Here is a 21,820-nt window from a genome sequence, read left to right on the forward strand (position 1 = left end):
ACAGTCGTCATGAGTAGATTAAAAAAATGAATTCGTCATCAACTAAACAATTTAAAATGCACACAAAATAGGAGAAATTGCCAAATCAGATTACTGATTGTGCGCTTGCAAATGTTTTCATGGGATGATTCAGTATCAGAAGCAAACTGTGCATTCCTATAAAATTCTGACACTCTCTGCAGGGCAGCTCTTTGCTGTGAGAATACTCCAGTGCCCTCCAGTGGCAGACACTGCAGCCAGTTCATTCCAACACTGACCACCTTTATCACTCACCCAGCTTATCCTGCACTTTCTCTTAGCGTTAAATCTGCTAAGGGGCAGTTTGAACTGTGCCAGTCTTGTGGAATTTTACTCACAATGGATTTTACTGAACTTATTTTACAGAAAACAACATATATTGCAATCAACAAACTTTTACATCCACATCCATCAGCTCTGAGCAAGAGTCTGACTGGACTTGAAACGTTTATCGCTGGTTCTTTCTCACAGACCACCTGAGTTTCTCCAGCCCTTCAAGTACCTGAGTCATACTTTCAACATCTCAGTATTTTACCTTTATTTAAAACCACCTCAATGGGCAGACAGAGGTAATATTAAATTACAGCACCTCAGAACATAGAACTGTACAGCATGGAAACAGATCCTTTGGTCCAACTCGTCCATGCCAACCAGATATCCCAACCTAATCTACTCCTATTTGCCACCATTTGGCCCATATCCATCTAAACCCTTCCTATTTATATACCCATCCAGATGCCTTTGGCTCAGTGGTTAGCACTGCTGCCTCACAGCACCAGGAACCCGAGTTCAATTCCCACCTCAGGCGACTGTCAGTGTGGAGTTTGCACATTCTCCCTGTGTCTGCATGGGTTTCCTCCGGGTGCTCTGGTTTCCTCCCACAGTCCAACGATGTGCAGGTCAGGTGAATTGGCCATGCTAAATTCAGGGATATATAGGTTAGGTGCATTAGTCAGGAGAAATGTAGGGTAACAGGTCTGGGTGGGATACTCACCAGAGAGGCAGTATGGACTTGTTGGGCTGAAGGGTCTGTTTCCACACTGTAGGAATTCGAATTCTAATTCTAAATGTTGTAATTGTACCAGTCTCTACCACTTCCTCTGGAAGGTCATTCCATACACACACCACCCACTGCGTGAAAAAGTTGCCCCTTAGGTCCCTTTTAAATCTTTTCCCTCTCACCTTAAACCTCTGCCCTCTAGTTTTCAGCCCCTCTCTATAGTTCAAACCCTCCAACTGACGACATCCTTGTAAAACTTCTCTGAACCCTTTCAAGTTTCACAACATCCTCTGACAATCTTTTTCATCAAGTTACCAAATCTATTCTGAAATCTTGCAAAATGGCGGTAAAACTAAGAAGCCATCAGAGATTTGAATTACCAGTGGGGCCAACAAATAGAAACACATCTGCAAAAGACTGCAAGACTCGCGAGGCAATTCCTCTGAACATTTAACTCCAGAAATGAACGAATTACCTTTGTGTGTCCGTGAGTGGGGGGCTCTTCAGACCTCTGGGCCTGGAGCAGCCAGACAGAAGTGTGCCTGGACTGTGAGACAGCATTCCCGGAGAGCCAGGGCTCTTTAACTGCTTGTTGGGGCTGGAGGTTTTCTGCGCTCGGCCTGGCTTCTGTGAGCCAGCCAACATTTTATTGTCCGTCAGCCGACTCCGCTCCTTCTTATTCTTCTTCTGACAAACAAACTGCTCGAGAACGGGGAGCTCCTGTGTCACGGGAAGTATCTGCTGGGAGTCAGACTGCTCTTGTTGCCGGTACTCTCTCATCTCCTGAGCTCACTGGGACAGTGGGAGGAAAAAATTCAGTCAGTCAGTCACTTCTCAACCAAAATCACCTGAAACCACAAACATAAAATACAGCCAGCTGTCCGCTTAACATTCAGGGTCTTGGATATCCCTAATCCACCCGACATTCGCAAAGCCACTGACCGACTGACAGTGAATTATTCAGATTCACTGTCTTCCAGTGTCAGCCATCTCTCAGTCAATAGCTTTCACTTCCAAGTTAGAAGGATGTCTGTTCAAATTCCCTGCTGAGACCCAGAGCACTAATGATGGCTGCTGTTAGAATGGAGGCCTGAGGGAGTGCCACATTGTCTGTGCTGGTGGTGATGTTAAACCAAGGGGATTTGCGTGCTCCCTCAGAGGCAGCTGAAGCATAACACACCAATGATTTAAAAAAAACAGCAAGTTCTGTTACCCGATGGTGATCCCGCAATCAAACTCATTCCGCTCTCTGTGGACTCTTACTGTGCACAGATTCAGTGTGTAATAGTGTCAACACTCCACTTATTGGCTGCACTGCACTCAGCTTGTGAAAGATGCTATATTAATGCAAGTCGTATTAAGCAAGGTTTTTAGTATACTAACATTTCCTGCATTAATATACTACACCCTTCCAGGCAAGATTACATCTTCACTTTCTGAAATTGAAGTGATTTCTCCATCTCTCCAAACACCACCTGTTTCAATGCTCTGACACTAAGTGATCAATTCATTATAAAAACCAGACTCAGCATCACTAGTTCACTCCCTGCCTCTCTGCCCAGCCCTATCCCACTGCCCCTCTCTGTCCCTGATCACACCACCTCATCTCCATCCTCCCCCACCCCCACACCCTACATCCCTCCCCGTTGCACCATGTTCAATGTGACACTAATCACCATTACTGTCTCAAAAACTAACTGCTCCCTAAAATTGCAATTCCATCCCAAAGCCAGCAGTTTCTGGTTCCATACTCCCTCACCTGAATGTAAAAGCTAGGTTCTGACTCACATAAAGCTGAGTTAAAGTCATCTTTCAGGGCTCCCACAGTGTTGTTGTGAAAGCTGTCCCATTGGAACTAGTCCCAGGTTGGACTAACTGTCCCAACTCAGCTGATCGCGTTTCTCCAGAACCTTAATTAGATTAACTTTAATCTATTTAAAATCCTTACTGAAGATTCTCCAATCAGATGGCTTCTTATACAGTTGGAGAGCAAGCTGTAGCCAATGGGATGGGCTGACAGTAAAACATTCTGGTTCCTTCTCGAAGTTTGTTGTTTTAAAGTTTCAATGATCTGTTAGAGAAACAAGAAACAGAAATGAATGAGTATCGCTGTTTACAGAGACACAGGCTGCATGCACCACTCAGCTACTAGAGGGAGCTTCTGAGTCAGGTATGTATCACAGCATTAACCCCTCAATATTAACCCCTAAACGTTAGCCTCCCAATATGTGCTACCCAATGTTAGTCTCCCCAATATTAGCCCCAGCCCCATGTATCCACCATCGCTTCGCCACCAGCACCTCCCCCCACCTGTGGAGGTTTAATGGGGTGGATTTGCAGAGGATGAATCTAATTTTTTTTGAAATTTCTAAAACTAGGAGTTAGAGAGAGGCGATGACATAAGGGTGTTGTCATTTCAGTAGTGTTCCAGAGGCCCTGCTGATGTTCTGGGGACCCATGTTCAAACCTCACTCCGGAAGATGGTGGAATTTGAATTTGATGAAAATCTAGAATCATAAAACATTAAATACTGAAAGTGTCATCTGGTTCACTACTGTGCCTTAGGTAATAATCTGCCTGACTCCACACCCATGTGATTCACTCCTAACAGCTCTCTGCAATGACTTAGCCATTCAGTTCTACTCTCTATTAAATCCCTTCGGGAAGTTGTACCCAGAGTCTGGGATAAACTTTACTTGGGAAGGGGATTTAACATTCTCTTGAGTGCTGCCTGATGCGACTAACTCTTGACGGGATCAGCAGCATTTGATTCATTCAAAAGCTGGTAAATGATCAGGGACAACCCCGTCTCATATAGAGTGCATAAACAACCCCTCCCCAAAGGAACCTGCACTCATCATTCTCACCATCTGTCCAAAACAAACCAGGGAAGTGGTTGGATTGCTCATATGAATCAGTGGTCAGGGTGTGCTGATGCTTTCGTCCTAATACTGAGGGGGTGAGGGGGTGAGGGGGTGGGGGGGGGGGGGGAGGAGGAGAGAGAGAAAGATATTTAGGTCATGAATTTCATTTCTGTTATTTCACGGGACTGTACATGTTTTAGATTCACACTAGCTTAAATGGAGTCAGGAACGGAGATAATGTACAGTCATAAATTATCAGGATATCCCAGGAATATTAAACTTCAGCAAAGAAAATTCCCAGGACAGACAGCAAGTTTTGGTATCTTGCTATGTGAAACCATTCCTTCAGAAATGTATGACTACATTTGAATTATACTTAATGTGCTTTGGGACAGTCTGTGGCTGTACGTGGTGCTATATAAATGCATATCTTCCATTCATTAGTGGCACACCTTTGATCCTGGGTTCCTGCCTGTCAGATTCCACTGATCCCAAATGCAATGCAATCCCACACACACTGACTCTCACTGGGGTACGGGGTCCCACACACACTGACTCTCACTGGGGTACGGGGTCCCACACACACGGACTCTCACTGGGATACGGGGTCCACAGACACTGACTCTCACTGGGGTACAGAGTCCCCCCCACACATTGACTCTCACTGGGGTACAGGGCCCCCCCCACACACTGACTCTCACTGGGGTACAGAGTCCCCCCCACACACTGACTCTCACTGGGATACGGGGTCCACAGACACTGACTCTCACTGGGGTACAGAGTCCCCCCCACACACTGACTCTCACTGGGGTACAGAGTCCCCCCCACACACTGACTCTCACTGGGGTACAGAGTCCCCCCCACACACTGACTCTCACTGGGGTAGAGAGTCCCCCCCACACACTGACTCTCACTGGGGTACAGAGTCCCCCCCACACACTGACTCTCACTGGGGTAGAGAGTCCCCCACACACACTGACTCTCACTGGGGTACGGGGTCCCACATACACGGACTCTCACTGGGATACGGGGTCCACAGACACTGACTCTCACTGGGGTAGTGTCCCACACACACACACTGACTCTCACTGGGGTATGGGGTTCCCCCCCCCTCCCCACACACTGTCTCTGGGGCATGGTGTCCACAGGTTCTTTTGAGGAGAGGGGTGCAATGTTTGTTTCTGTGGTTGATGTTGTGGCCCAGCCCAGTTTACGGGAGTCGATGTGGCTTCTTGCTCTGTTGCTTGAGATTAGATTTTTAAAAAGCAGGAAATTTGCTGTACAAAATATTTACCATATTGAGTTATAGAAGAAGCCACAAAGGTAGGCTGAGAGAGAAAAGAGAGAGAGAGAGGATCATGCCCCTCCCCCACTCAGGGCCAGTTCAGTCAGGCTGAGACACTCACACACTGATTCACAGGAATTTTGATGTAAATTTTCACTCAGCCACCAGTCATTATTTACAGCTGGAATCTCAGTATATTACAGAAACCCTGTGAGAAAGCTCCAATCACAAGATTCCTGTGTAATTTCAAACAGCCTCCATTTATTCAGCAGGGAAACTGTTAAATTATCAGTGAGGGGCCCAGGGAGAGGGACAGTGAGACAGTGAGCAAGAGAGAAAGAGAGACTGGGGGGGGGGGAGGCGCGCGAGAGAGAAGGGAGAGGGAATAAGGAACTAGAGAGGAAGGGGTGGGGGGGGGAGAAGGACAGAGATCGAGAGTGAGGGAAAGGGGAAACAGAGAGAGGGAGATAGATAGAGAGGGTGGGAGACAGAGGACAGAAGGCCAGCAGAGGGAGAGGGACGGACCAGGTGGTAGAAAGATATGAACGAAAATACCAAAGCAGAAAGGTAGACAATCACGAGATGAAAAGGAGATTCAGTGAAGCAATACAGCCAATCGGACAGCAGATGTCAAATTTGAGACCGAATGTTAAATGAAAAAGCAATGCGAGGTTAAATTCCTAAAGCTGCTGCTGTCAATGTGAAGCCCAATCCTTCAGGCCCAGGCTTGTAGAGGCCTCCTCACTCTGTGACTGCATCTATTCCAGAGCTAGCGATATTGCCTCAATGCAACAGGGTGAAAGGTGACAGGGAACTGCAATCTGCTGTTCACACTGGTCAAGAATAATGTTGTCCTCTTACACCAACCCCCTCCTCAAACAGGGTGGAATAGCACAAGGGGCAACAAGAGGGGGAGACAGAAGGCTGAGGATTCAAAAACAGGTAGCATGAGGGAGGGATACAGGAGGGGTGAGAGGTTGGAAGGGATAGAAATCCCTACAATGCAGAAGCCATTCAGCCCATTAAGTCTGCACTGACCCTCCAAAGAGTATCCCACCCAGACCCATCACCCTTTCCCTTTAACCCCGGACTTTCCATGACTAATCCACCCTAACCTGCACATTTTTGGACTGTGGGAGGAAACCGGAGCACCCGGAGGAAACCCACGCAGACACGGGGAGAATGTGCAAACTCCGCACAGACAGTTGGCAGAGGCTGGAATTGAACGCAGGTCCCTGGCGCTGACAGGCAGCAGAGCTAAGCACTGAGCGACTGAACTGCCCATATAGAGGGGGGAGTGACAGGGAGAGAGGGTTGGGGTAGAGGGCAAGAGGCTGAAAACTCAAACAGTTAGAATCGTTTGCCACTATTAACCACAGATGCCAGAAGAGGTTAGCAAACATTCGATCAAGACCAAAGTTGACATGGGAGTTAGTGCAAACATCTTAGCAATCTAAATCACAAAGAATATGTATCGATATCATTGGAAGTCAATAACACAACCCACAACAGCAAAATGACTGCATATAATAGGATATTCATCTCTTCCATTAGTGCATTGATGATGAGATATTCCAATGATAACAATGCATGGAAACCAGAAGCATTATACCTGGTGGACACAAATGTACCAACAATAGTACGTGCAGAACTCAACATTGTGACCATTAATAAAATCACAGAGATACCAATCAGAGCCAAAGACATTAAGAATACCTGCACTGGGAGATCCAGAAGCTGCAACAAATCTACAACACAGACAGTTTGGAAGGAAACATCTACGGTAATGCTGCATTGCACCTCTGAGAAGATTCAGTTCCACCATCCAACCCTTCCACAGACCACACACAAGAGACATTATAAAACACTATTGTATTATCTGTCGTGTACATCACCACACAGGCTGGTGAAGGTTACTGTGTACATGCTAAAGAAACCTAGCACCATCAGGGAGCATGCGTGATGCAAGTGTCTAAATCTTCCTCGAAAGAGATGGTGTACAAAATTCCAACATTAAAAGAAGTGAATCTCAATTTCACAGCAACTCAACTTGTTATCGAGTTGGATGCCAAGCACGGACATTAGTTGCTTCACATGATGTAGGAAAGCTCAATAAATTGCTACTTTCAAAACATTGTGTGGAAGCTGTTGCTTTCAGAAAATACAAGGCTGTCACAGTCAGTGAGGATGTGTCCCAATAGCACGTGGACAGAATTACAGACAGTTCTCCTGAATGTGTCTGTATTGCTGCTGATATTACAGGGATGAGCGATACCAAAAGTACAGCATGACTGAAATCTCCATTCACTGATGGCATGTCTTCTCATGCAGGTGTGTGTGAATAGGAGTTTTTGTCTCTATCTGTTCAAGTTAAGGAGAACTATCCCAACCGCGGCAATCATGGAGCTGTGTAACAACTACTCCCCTACTCCCAAGGTCAAACAAAATCTGCAGAAATGTCTTGGATATTTTAACTTCCTTCAGCAAATATACCAAACATTTATGACAAAGCATTGTCACAAAGAAAACACTTAAGGTAAAATATTCCATAGGAACGGTAAGAGGACCATCAACATATGTTTCAATCACTCAAATAAGCATCAACAGAAACTTATAAACCACACCAAAGACCATGATGGTGGGAGTTGGTGGGTCTCAGAAACAGCTTGTGTGTGCATCCTGCAAGCTGACAAACCAGTTACATTTGGATTCAAAAGTCTATTGCAACTGCAATACAAATGGGAGTGAGATTGGACATTACAGAGGCACTGATCATAATCTCTCAGTCTACCAAACAACTGAAAATTGCAAACATTAATCCTTTGCTCAAAGCAAACAAGTGATAAAGCAATTTCAGACAGTAATTCTACCATTACTGATGAGGATATTTAGAGACATAATTATTCAGGATAGAATAATAGTCACACGGAAACATTGCGTTACTCTAGAAGAATCAGTACAGATTTGTTTCTGGAAAATCAGGTCTAATTAATTTCCTAGAGTTTTTGATGAGGGTATTACTCTTGATGTGGTGTACATGGCCTTCAAAAAGATATTTGAAACACACAAATTTGTGAGGAAAGTGATAATTCATGGAATAAAAGGTCAATAACAACATGGTTACAAAACTGGCCATGAAAACAGGGAGTAATGGTCAATGGATATTTCTTACCTTGACGTGGTGGGGGAGGGGGGGGGGGGGGGGGGGGGAGGTGTGTGTGCTTTCCAGGGGTCAGTAATTAGGACCCGTGCTTTTTGTGATATATATTCATTATTTAAACTTTGCTACACAGAGGACAAATTCAAAGCTGCAGATGACACAAAACTTGGGAAAATTGCAAACTGGGACAACAATAGTGTAGAACATCAAAAGGAACATTGCTAAGAATGGGCAGATTGGTGGCAGATGAAGTTCAATGTGAAGATATGTGTGGTGATACACATTAGGAGAAAGAGCATGGACAGATGGTATAAACTAAAAAGGTACTATTCAAAAGGGTCTGCTGCAGCAGAGGAACCTAGGAGCATATGTAAATGAGTCATGAAGGATGACAGGACAAGTAGAGAGGGCTGTTAATAAAAGCAATAAAGCACCTAGCAGCTGGTAGTCAGGTGTATAGATGAGGGTAGTGCAGCGGATGTAGTTTGTGTGGATTTCAGCAAACTCCATGATGAGGTCCCAAATGGGAGACTGATGAAGGAGGTAAAAGCTCCGGGATCCAGGATAACTTAGCAAGTTGGATCAATAATTGACTTAGTGATAGGAGGCAGAGTGTGGTGGGAGAAAACAGCTTTTGTGGCTAGAGGCCAGTGTCCAGCGATGTACCACGGGGATTGGTGCTGGGTCCCTTACTGCTCGTGATATGTATAAACAATATGGATGAAAATGTAGAGTGGTTGGGGGGGGGGGAGAGGGGGGGGGGGGGAGGGGGGGAGGGGAGGGCAGATAAGTAGGTTTGCAGATGACACGAAGAGTGGACGGGTGATTAGGATCAAGGAAGGAGGTCTAAGGTTACAGGAAGATATAAATTGGTCAGATGAGCAGATCTGTGGAAGGTGGAATCTAATCCTGAAAAAAGAGAACGGGACTGCACTTTGGAAGAAGTAACCAGACGAAGTAGTACTCAATAAATGGTAGGAGACTCAGAAGCTCAGAGGAAAAGCGGGAACATGGAGTGTTTGTCCACAGATCCCTGAAGGTGGTAGGGCAGGTTGTTAAGGAGGCATACAGGATATTTATTTTTCTCAATTGTGGGACAGATAATAAGAGCAGGGAGGTTACATTGGAGCAAAAATGATTCTGAAGGAGGATCAAAGGACCCAAAACATTAGCTCTGCTTTCTTTCTGATTTTTAAAGTGAAGGGAAAGAGGTTTGGATGGAATTTGAGGAAAAGGATTTTCATCTAGAGGGCGGTAGGAATCTGGAATGCATTGCCTGGAATGACAGTAGAGGCAAGAAACCACAACCTTTAAGATCCATCTACCAGGCCCACTGTCAAGGAAAGGCCGCCAGCATTCTCAAAGATCCAGCCCACCCTGGCAACGCTTTTCTACAACCTCTACCATCGGGGAGAAGGTACAGAAACCTGAACGCACACATCAGCCGGTTTCGTAACAGTTTCCACCCTACTGTTGTTAGAATACTGAATGGACTCACAAACTCTTAACATTCGCCTGTACCGGTGTTTTTGTTTTGCCACTGTTTACCTATTATTTACTTACCTATGCTACTTAACTCTGTGATCTGCCTGTATTGCTCACAAGACAAAGCTTTTCACTGTGCCTCGCTACACATGACAATAAATTCAATTCAAAATCCATGTGGACAAACATCTGAAATGTCATAATATTCAAAGCTGTGGGCCAAATGCTGGAAAGTAGATTTAATGTAGTTATGTCAGTGCACACTCAATGGGCCGAAGGGCCTTTTGTGTGCTGTATGGTTCTTAGACTCTATTCTCAGTTTTATTAACCATGGCATAAAGTACAGGAGCAAGGAAGTTTCATGAACTTTTATAAATCACGGGTTAGACCTCAGCTGGCGTCTGGTCTACAATTCTCCACATCACACAGGAAAGAATTTCTCAGTGGAGCGTGTGGAGAACAGATTTAAGAGAATAGCTGCAGGGGTGAGACAGACCATGTTCTGAGGAAGGACTGGAGAAGTTGGGAATATTTCCCTCGAAGAGGAGAAAGCTGTTGGAAGATCTGACAGAAGCTTTCAAAATCACTAGGAGTCTGGACTAAGTAAACAGTGAGAAACCGTCCCCACCCATGAAAGTATTTAGAACAAGAGCATACAGTTTTAACGAGTTTTAACATGTTGCAAAAGAACCAAATGCAAAGAGAAATAAACCTTTTCCATACAGCAAATAGTTAGGGTCGGAAATGTACTGCTGGAAGTATGGTGGAAGCAGGTTCAATGGAAATACTCAATAAAATCTAAATCTCAATAAAGAGGGGAATGGAGGATTATTTAAATTGAAGCAAGGCACCTGAAGTTGGCGTGAAGTCAAAAGACTCAGAGCCAGTGCAGACACAATGGGCTGAATGGCCTCCTGCACTGTAACAATTCAGAGACTTCATTATTCTGACATCAAGCTTGAAGTACTTACTCCAGCATTAAGAGTCAGAAAATTCCATATATTTTGTACAGTAAGCAATTGACAAACCATTGGAAACTATCTGAGGCAAATGCCTCACAAGTGCACCACTTCAATCACCATGACTTCTTGTAAAAGTACAGGGTTACAACTTCTGCACAAATCTGGTTACATCTCATGACATGGGCTTATCTTCACCAGCAGGATTCACACTGAAGTGGCAGGTTAGGCTAATCCTGCCAAACCATCACCTGGCCAAGGTCTCAGAAACACAGGACAAATTCTTGTAAAACAAAGGAGAATTAAAGCTGGAACCTGACTGTCTTGCAGCTGTGGAACCTCCTAATTTATCCGTAGGGGAGAAGGTCAGAATCATGTGTCCTATCCAAGGAACCAGGTTACCTGTCTGAGTTGAGTCAGAGTCATACAACCCAACTTGTTCATGCTGACCAGGTTTCCGAAACTGAACTTGTTCCATTTGGCTCATATTGCTCTAAACCTTTCCTATCCATGTACTGTTCAGATGGCTTTTAAATGTTGTTATTGTACCTGCCTCGACCAGCTCATTCCATACACACACCAACCTCTGAGTGAAAAAAACTGCCTTTCAGGTCCCTTTTAAATCTTTCCCCTCTCACCTTAAACCTGTGAAAGTTACACAATCAAAATGAGCAACATTGAAAAGAAACAGAAGCCAATACAATACTCCAACTGTGTATAGAAAACAAACACAAAGATACATTCGGATAATGAAGGTGTGGAAACTTTCATGACAACAATCGACACATTTATAACATGTAAATCTCCAAGACACCTACAAAGATGAGGACATCAGAGATGAAGTTTACATCTTTGTAATGCTGTACCATCATAAGATCCAAGAGGATTGTCAAATTGTTTAAATGTCCTACACACTCACTCAAAAGCAAACATTTCAATTCGTTTGTGCACAAATAGTTCTCTGGTACTCTACTATGAGTGTATCTTCACTCTTTGTGCATGTAATTCTATCCTGGGTAAAAAAAGGGGGATGTTGTATTGTTGCTTCAAGAGCTGTGTCCTGGGTATGCTGATGAGCCAAAGATCAAATTGCCGTGTGAGTCCAGCAGAGTTTGCTAGAAAGAGGGGGCGTAAGTAATTATCTGTAACCGTCCGTATGAGCACCACAGACAACTACCCTGTCAAATTGTTGAATATTTTATGCTTCAAATGAGATTGCCTTTTATTTGCAAACTTTGGGAATAGAGGCCCAGCGAACAAACTCTTTCATCAGAGGAATCAGTCCCAGTAAAAACTTAATTAAAGTCCATCCTTCTTCAGGTGCATCTGATGCGGTCTCACCCTCACTCTATAGAACTGCATCAAAACCTTTGTGATCCGTAATTCTCCAAAACCTTTGTACAAGGCCGTCATTCTGTCAGCTTTCTGAACTGCTTGCATGTTAACTTCGTGTGATTTATGTACAATGACATTTAAGCCCCTTTAAACATTAGGATTAATTGGGAGAGTTTAATGTTATTAAAAATTACTTGAGATATAGTGTCTGCAATAGGCCATTTGGCCCAATAAGTCCATGCTGGTGTTTGTCCACTCAAACTTTTTCCATCTTTCCTACTTTAACTCACCATATATCCTCTATCCCCTTCTCCCTTGGTCACTTAGCTAGCTTTCCCTTAAAGGCATCTAAGCTTTTGCTTTACCAAATAGATACATACACAGAGTTAAGGGAAGGGGCAGGAGGTTTAGACAAGATATGAGAAAAATTTTTCTCCCCCACCCAGAGGGTGACGGGAATCTGGAACTCTGTCTCGGGGTGGGGAGGGGACAGTAGAGGCAGAAACCCTCACAACATTTCAGAAGTATTGCAATGGGAGAAAGTGAGGACTGCAGATGCTGGCGATCAGAGTCAAAACGTGTGGCGCTTGAAAAGCACAGCTGTTCAGGCTCCATCTGAGGAGCAGGAGAGTCAACATTTCAGGCATAAGCTCTTCATCAGGAATGTGTTGACTAGTTTATGCTCGGAACGTCGACTCTCCTGCTCCTCGGATGCTGCCCGAACAGCTGTGCTTTTCCAGAAGTATTGCAATACCAAGACATGCAAGGCTATTGGATAAGAATAGTTAGATGCTTTTTCTGAACAGCACAAACTCGATGGGCCAAAAGGCCTTTCTCTGTGCTGTAGGTCCATACAACTCTAAGACAATTCATCCCATTAATGTGGATAACTTCACATTTCTGTTTCAGTGCTATTAATCTATTGTTCACACAGTCTAAATCCTTCTTGCTGCTTCCTTGTGTCAGTGAGATACAGAGTGTCTGTGGCTTCACCACTACTATGGCACACTGCACCGTGCTGCTGAGGAAGATCAGATACTGCTCCCTGATGTCTGGTCCACCTCCAAATTCAATCCTGGTCTGAATCGAGCATGTTCTGTGTACTCACTCTGATCAGCTCACTCTCTACCTCCAGCTCTCCTTAACTGCTTTGTGAGGAATTAGTCAAGAATTGTTCACATTTTACTGAACCCAGTACAGAAACAGACCTTTCAGCAGGACTGGTCCGGGCTGATATTTCTGCTGCACAAGGCTCTTCCTGAACCCACTTTGTCACATCCCATCAGCGAATCTCTCTATTCCTTTATCCCTCATCTGTTATCCAGGTTTCCCCTTCCAACTTATGATAGTATTCACCTCTGATCGCTCCCTGTGGGCTCGAGCTGGTGATGTTACACTGATGGTGTGGTGTGTCTGCTGTCAGACTCCACAGGAAACAGCATTCTGTCCCTAAGCACAGTTTGAAATCCTAGGAGGAGAAAGTGAGGACTTGCAGATGCTGGAGATCAGAGTTGAGAGTGTGGTGCTGGAAAAGCACAGCAGGTCAGGTATCATCCAAGGAGCAGGAGAATCGATGTTTCGGGGATAAGCCCTTCATCAGGAATCCTAGGAGTCAAGGTCTTCTTGATGTCCAACCATGGCATTGAGCCACAGAGGGCTCCCATTCGATCCCAGGGGAATGACGACATGTCACAAAGGTCAACATATGGCCCCTGGGGTCAGGTCCACTCTTTCACTCTGATAAAGACTGCTCCCTTTTCCTAGTGGCCTCATTCAGAATGTACACACCCTGGAAACACCTGCTCTCACAAAGTGGATTAACCACATATGAGTTCAAACAGCAGCCAGTGATTTCCCACCAGTACTGTACCATTATACAGTGAAAGACCTGTAACTTACGGTAAAACAGAGACAGCACAGCGCAGACACAATGGATCAAATGGACTCCTGCATCACGCCTGTACCCACAGGCAAAATACTCTTCAGACACAAACTAAGTTTACTGCAACAATCGAAAGAATGATCCTGCATGTTTGGAGCTTTCACAGCCAGGAGTGTACAGTAGAGAGTTCGTGACAGTTTTGAAAACCTTCAGTCACCAGAAGATAATAACAGTATTCCATCAGCCACCATCAGGAGGTGCCCAAGAGCAAGTTGGAGCGACCTGGCATTCTGATGGAAAATCAATTAGCGAAAGTGAGGTCAAAACAATGACTGCAGATGCTGGAAACCAGATTCTGGATTAGTGGTGCTGGAAGAGCACAGCAGTTCAGGCAGCATCCGAGAAGCAGTAAAATCAACGTTTCGGGTCTGCAGATTCTGGAGATTAGAGTCGAGAGAGTGGTGCTGGGAAAGGGCTTTTGCCTGAAACATCGATTCTCCTGCTCCTCAGATGCTGCCTGACCTGCTGTGCTTTTCCAGCACCACATTCTCGATTCTGATGGAAAATGCCTGCCGTGTGTGAGGTTAGCTCCTGAAATCCCCTCAGAAGGAGGGGAAACAGGCATCCTCTCAAGCACCCCCACCAACCTCCCCCCAAAACCCTGGGAGGGGAGGGGGAGGCAGGTAAAGGTCCCACCGCCTCCAACCCAGAACAATATGGTGCGTTGCTGTAGCAACAAGTTTCAGAGAAGGTGCCACAGCAGTCTGAAAACTATACATTAAATTATACTATACATTAAACTACACATTCAATTATGTTGAAGCCAAAGAGATAATTGCTCCCAACTGCCAGCCTTTGTGACAACGGATCTTATTCTGGAAACAGCAAGTGTCCATTAAAATGCTTCCTCTTCCCTCTGGGCACCATTTCAGATTCAAATTAATTCTATCCTTTCTTAAGTGGGCAAGACTGAGAAACAACACAGTGAGCCAGCCAGTACCTTATCTACAAACATCTATAAAACATTGAGCTGAAAGCACAACACACCCAAAGACACAGTCATGAATTCCTGCTGTTCTCGACTGACTCCCAAACCTGTACTGCAAGTTTCTCTTCCTCCCTCTTTCCTTCACTCTCTGCCTCTCTGTCTCCTTCACACACACACACACACACACACAAAAGTGTCAACTATACCAGAGGCTGGTTACTCCCAACAAAGGAATTCTTTTCCATGTGCTATTCCGGTGGTTGGACAGTGACCTTGCATTCCAGTGAAACAGCCCCTTCCTCTCAGTCAGGTGCCAGCTGCTTTCGAAAGAAGTTTTTGCAGCAGTTTCTGTACAAGGCAGTTGTGAGTCACTTGGGACAACATGACACAACAGGGCGGGACACAGCTTTAAGCTTGGGTTACCTGGCGACACACACACACTGCACTCTCTCCCTCATTCATATACTCTGCTCACAAACTCCTCACTCTCTCTATTCCTAGCCCCGTTTCTCCATCTCCCTCTTTACTTCCCATGACCTTCCCTCTGTCCCACTACTTGTTTCCTTTCCCCCCACTCTGCCGACACCCCAATAAAAACTCTGGCCTGAGCTTAAACCATTCAAGATCAATGGAATGTCAATAAAATGGAAACAAGCGAGAGAAAGTTCTAGCACACACTGAAAGAGAGAGAGAGAGAGAGAACACAACAGACAGAGAGAGAATTAGAGAGTGGGAAGAGACAGAGAGGGGGGGGCGAAAGAGAGCAGGGTACAGCTGTAGCATCTCCACACCCCATGAAGCAGCAGCATGTCTCATAGTCTCTCCACCTGTGTCATAGTTACCCCTGTCCATGCACTTCCCCAGCTTTTCAGACTCAGCATTGACTGCATTAGTTTCACATTGGATTATCTTTGGTCCATTTTTCAGACACTGGTAATTCTTACTACTTCTACCTGCATTTCCTCTCAATACAGCTTTTGCATATTTACCCCCACTCCCACCCTCCTTCATGTTGAACCATTAACCCTTTTATCACTTAATCATTCACACCTTCCACTCCACCACAAACCCTCTCCTCCCTTCCTTCCCACTGTGTTTGTTTAAATCCTGTTATACCTTTCACATTTCAGAGTTTGAATTTGTTTCCAGGGGAGGCAGTATAGCGATAATGCCACAGGACTAATAATCCAGAACCCCAGGTTAATGTTCCGAGGACTTTATCAAATCTTACCATGGCTGATGGTCAAATTTAAATTGACCAAAGAAAAATCCGGAATAAAAAGTTAGTCTAATGGAGGAAAGCATATAACCACTGTCATAAACTCATCTGATTCATTAATGTCTTTTAGGGAAGGAAATCTGCCATCCTTACCTGGTCTGGCCTACATATGTCTCCAGACCCACAGCAAAAGGGTTGATTCTTAATTGTCCTCTGGGCAATAAATAGCGGTTAGGAAAGGCTTCTCCAGATGGTGATTGTCTGAATTTGTCAGAATTCATCAGCACTCACAAAAACAGACAGAATTGGAAGCTACCTTGGGGCATGGGCTGGAAGCTTATGGGAGGTAGGAAACAGAGAATTTCAATAAAGGGATACACACTCTGACTGGTGGGATGGAACTATGGTGTCCCCCAGGAATATGTACAGGTGCTTCAGTTCTTCAGCTTATTTACCCACGTCGGGGATGAAGGAACAGAGATTTGCATATCCAAGTTTGTAGGTGTGAGCAGGAGTTAGAATGGGATGTCAATAGATCAATTAAATGGCAACTTGAGCTCAGTGTGGCTAAGTGTGAGGTCAAACAGTTTGGGATTCAAGAAACATAAATTGGAGCATTTTCTAAATGGTGAGAGATCAGAAAGGTTGGAGCAGCACATGTGGGTTTGGGTACCCGAGTGCACAAATGACTAAAAGCGAATGGAATCACGGATGTGTGTGTGAAGAGGCTTGAGAATACAAAGCAGAGGGAGGTGAGCCTTTGTTACGCCCCGTCAGGAATGCTCGGCTCAGTTCTGGGCTTTTCACCCCGTGAAGGAGATGCTTGGTCTTGGAGAAGCCGCAGGACAATTATATCAGAACGATACAAGAATAAAAGGTTATATCACAGGGACAGCTTACAATCACTTGGTTTGTATTTCCTGGAGCACAGAAGACTGGAGTGATCAGATCAAAGTGTCCAAAATGAACAAAGAGAAAGTTCTGCCAGTGCGAGAGGCCAGGACGAGACAGTATCTTAAACCTGAGCCAGACCTTTCAAAAAAGAGTGAAATCAGGATGAATTACCTCACAAACAGGGCACTAGGGAACTGGAATTCTTACCCACAAAAGACTGGGTTCAACTAAAACATTCAAAACTCAAATCTGCTGACTTTTTAAAATCAAGTTTGATGAGGGATTTAGAATTGAATTGGGTCAATGGAGCTGAAGTACTGATCAGGCGGAACCAAAGTGATTTGTGGAATTGATTCAAGGAGCTGAATCGCTTCTTCATTAAGGTGGATAAAGATTAGGCGAATTCTAGACGGGGACAAAATCTGAGAATTAGGGCCAGACTGCTCTGCACACAAAGGGTGGTAAACGTTTAGAACTCAATCCTACAAACCACAGTGGATATTTCACCAGCTGTTAACTTTAAATCTGAGATAGTTATTTGTGAAGCAAAGGTAATTAGGGATATGGGCAAAAGGAGGGATATGGAATAAGGCAAAGATCAGCCACAATCTCACTGAATGGCAGAACAGGCTCAAGGGGCTGAATGGCCTCCTCCTGTTACAATGTTTTAATGTACCCAACAATCAAGACTCTCTTTGTAGCCAGACCCCGATGATGCATTGCAGTGTTTCACCTATTGCAGCATTATCTACTTCCTTCAACAGTACACACTGTATCTGTTTGAGCTGATTGTGTGCACTGATGCAATGGCTCCGAGGGACCTGTTGACAGAGCTGGGTTTCAGAACTGTCGTTTGAGAGATTCTTCCCACCACCTTGAGCTTTGGGAGCTTGGCACTGCTGTGACATTAAACCATGTAACCATGAAGCAAATATCATGCGGCCTTGTTCAGAAAACGCATTTGCTGTCCCTGAACAAAGATTTAAAATTATGGAACCGGCTGTAACGCATATGGAGTCCATTCAAACAGTAGGTGCTCCACCTCTGTCATTACCAACCAGCCAATTACCAGCTCCTTTCCACTCACCTTTCATCACAGATTCATCAGCATGGCAGGTGGCCATTCAGCCCATCATTCTGTACCTGTTCTTAAAGTCTAACCCTATCATTTCTTCTCTATATATTTATCTAATTCCCCTTTGAAAGTTACAAATGAATCTGCTTCCACCCTGCTTTCAGGCAGCATGGCCCAGATCACAACAGTGTTGAAGACAGTGTTCAGTTTCTCAGTCATTGGTTAGAGGCAGCAGTTTATAGGCAAGGGGTGAGATAACCGCTCAGCAGGGAGAGCGAGAGCACTGCTCAGCAAGGTGAGAGCAAGAGCGACAGAGACAGAGAGAAAAGAGGGGGAGCGGGTAGAAAGAGAAAGGAGAGAGAGAGAGATAGATAGACAGAGAGAGAGGAGAAACAGAGAGACAGACCACACAAGAGGGAGAGCGAGAGGATACTGTCTTTTTTAAGAGTCTGGAGGATTTCTGCTGCTGTCTTTTTCACACACTGGCTCCTGGGAAGTTGGGGTAGATTGTTGGCTTCATCCACTAAGGGGACAGCCTGTTTATTAGTTTTACAAAAAGGACCAGTTGTTTAGGTCAGGAGTGCTCAGCAGAACAACTCTGATAGGTCGGTGTGTGAAAAATATCACTGTAGAGAGACTGAACAACGTGTGCGCCAATCACCTCATGTCTCCAGGGAGGATTGAGGGTACTGAGGGTGAAGGAGGAAATTAGAAGTCAGAAGGACATGGCAAAAGCAAAATAACACCTCAGTGAATCCAGTGGATTAGTTCAGGTCTGTGTCCAAATTTGTTTTCTTTATTCGTTCATGGAATTAGGGCATCGCTGGCTAGGCAGCATTTATTGCCCATTCCCAATTAAAATTCAACCACATTGCTGTGGGTCTGGAGTCACATGTAGGCCAGACCAGGTAAGGATGGCAGTTTCCTTCCCTGAACATTAGTCATCCAGACAGATTTTTCCAACAATCGACAATGGACTCACGGTCATCGTTAGATTCTTAATTTCAGATTTTTATTGAAATCAAATCCCACTATCTGCCCTGTCAGGATTTGAACCCAGGTCCCTAGAATGTTAATTGGGTCTCTGGATTAACAGTGCAGCGATAACACCACTAGGCCACCGCTTCCCCAAATGGCTAGTTCTCCCTGTATTCCATGTGATCTAACCTTTAACCAGACTATCATGAGGAACCTTGTCAAACTTACTGAAGTCCATATAGATCACGTCCACCACTCTGCCTTCATCAATTCTCTTTGTTACTTCTTCAAAAAAACTCAAGTTAGTGAGACACAATTTCCCACACACAAAGCTATGTTGGCTATCCATAATCAGACCTTGCCTTTCCAAATACAGTGTAACTCTTCTGTGATTGTTCTGTCAGCCTGATTTCAGATCAGATAGGAAAACTGGGGACCCTGAGTAATTTGATGACATTGTGAACCTTACTGACAATCTCAGGAGTAGTGAGGTCGGACCATCAGCACCTTTTCAAGAATAGGTTGTGACATCACCGGGTCAAAGGCTACACCCAGGTCAGGAAGGTTGAGGAGGGAATGTTCCTGTGTGGTCAATCACAGAGGGAGTTATTACTCTGTAGATCACCAGCCAGTGTGCACCCATACAGAGGCAATCATAACCTGGTCAGATTCCATCAATAGCCAACATTCCCTCTTACATTTACTGCACACTGTTTTGGGATGGATCAAAGGTTATTCATGAGGAAAACAGGGTCACACTGAATCTTTTTTCTGTCCAGTGATAGGCTGCACCACTGTCATCCCGAAACCAACGCCAGCTCATGGAGTGGGGAGCCAGGCAAGAGCTGAATGCAGCACCTTCTAGAACAGACAGATGTGACGTTTTGAATCCCCTGGAGGAGATGAGAAGTGAGGAGGTTAATTGCTTCCACTGGGATGATGAATGATTGTTTACAAACACACAGGAAGCTCCCTGCCTGGCACATTGAGAAAAACACCAAGACTCGAGCTGGAGGATACCAACACTGAGTGCCTGTCACTAACTAAAGGTGAGTCTGCAGACAGGTTAATGAATCACAGGTTACTGCACACAGATGACAAACTGCCTCCGCTCACCGGCTGAACATTTGCTCAGCAAGACGGGGCACACTGTGCAGCTTCACAGCGATTCACTGAGACTCCAGCTCACAGCAACGGCTCACAATCCTGACTGAGTGGTCAGACATATTCCCTCTGGGGTCATACAGCCATCTGTAATTTACAGCTGCCCCCTGACACTGCCAACCTCCCCCCGACCCAGACAATCTCGCAGACATACACCTCCCCCCCACAGACAGGCAGACACACATCCTCCCCCTCTCCCCCCAACAGACAGACACACACACACACCAGCCACAAATCTCCTTCCCCCACCCTCACCCCTCATAAACATACACAGAGACACGGAGATCAGCAAGTGTCACTCTGTCTTCAATGCTGCCAGGCCCCTATTGAGAATTGCCCCTTCCTCCCCCCGGCACAGGACTGCAGCAGCCTCCTTCACTTCCTCCTTGTCCGTGGAACACAAACATTTATTAATGACATGAGGTTGGAGGCAGCCCTCAGGGGAACCCTACTGGAGGCAGGTCGGTCTGACAGAGCCGGGGGGGAGGGAGGGTTGTCCTGCTGCGGGGGTGGGGGAGGGCAGGTCGGTCTGACAGAGCTGGGGGGGGAGGGGGGGCAGGTCGGTCTGACAGAGCTGGGGGAGGGGGGGGCAGGTTCCTGCTTTTGGGGGTGGGGGTGGGGAGGTTGGTCTGACACAGCTGGGGTGGGGATTCCTGCTGGGGACAGGTCAGTCTGACAGACATGGGGGGGGGGTCCTGCTGGGAGCAGGTCGGTCCCCCAGCTCCTCAGCAGGGGGCTGGCACTGTAACGGTGGTTGTGATGCTGCTTTTGGTTAAATTCTGCAGATTTCTCAGCAGTTGCTATAAATAGCTGCCTAGTGCCACCACGTGATGTTCTGGAGGAAATGCAGAGTGTAATGTGATCGCTGCAAGTTCCCGAGAGAAGAGGGAGCCTCTGTGCAGAGAAGGCATAAAATTATAACCTTAAATCGTCATTTGATTTCAAAAGCCAGCACATATTACTGAGGGACAACAATGAACAATGGTCCATCTTACAGTGAGGATATCTCATAGAGCCATAGGGATTTACAGAAAGGAAACAGACCCTTCGGTCCAACCCGTCCATGCCGAACAGATATCCCAACCCAATCAAGTCCCACCTGCCAGCGCCCGGCCCATATCCCTCCAAACCCTTCCTATTCATATACCCATCCAAATGCCTCTTAAATGTTGCAATTGTACCAGCCTCCACCACTTCCCCTGGCAGCTCATCCCATACACGCACCACCCTCTGCGTGAAAGAGTTGCCCCTGAGGTCCCTTTTATATCTTTTCCCTCTCACCCTAAACCTATGCCCTCTAGTTCTGGATTTGCAGACCCCAGGGAAAAGACTTTGTCTATTTATCCTATCCATGCCCCTCATAATTTTTTAAACCTTTATAAGGTCACCCCTCAGTCTCCGACGCTCCAGGGAAAACTGCCCCAGCCCGTTCAGCTTCTCCCTATAGCTCAAATCCTCCAACCCTGGCAACATCCCTGTAAATCATTTCTGAACCCTTTCAAGTTTCACAACAT

The 21,820-nt window shown here is 45.5% G+C and overlaps 1 protein-coding gene across 3 annotated transcripts in view; it reads right to left on the reverse strand.

Moving 5' to 3' along the window:
• The window catches only part of bcl9l (bcl9 like), a 128,653-nt gene that overhangs the window by 41,739 nt on the left and 65,094 nt on the right, over window positions 1-21,820 (reverse strand). For 2 of the 3 annotated variants that reach the window (XM_087976310.1, XM_043677703.2), the window contains exons 2-3: window positions 2,967-3,089; window positions 1,494-1,810 (exon numbers count right to left, since the gene is read on the reverse strand). In XM_087976310.1, the coding sequence (XP_087832436.1) occupies window positions 1,494-1,798 (305 nt within the window). In that variant the 5' untranslated portion in view covers window positions 1,799-1,810; window positions 2,967-3,089. Of the gene's footprint in view, window positions 1-1,493; window positions 1,811-2,966; window positions 3,090-15,182; window positions 15,298-21,820 lie in introns of those variants that run through there. The other variant, XM_043677702.2, reaches the window with a different exon arrangement.

The sequence above is a fragment of the Chiloscyllium plagiosum genome, unplaced genomic scaffold (assembly GCF_037043375.1).
Source record: "Chiloscyllium plagiosum isolate Xiang-an unplaced genomic scaffold, Cpla_swu_hap1 HiC_scaffold_29, whole genome shotgun sequence".
Lineage (NCBI taxonomy): Eukaryota > Metazoa > Chordata > Chondrichthyes > Orectolobiformes > Hemiscylliidae > Chiloscyllium > Chiloscyllium plagiosum.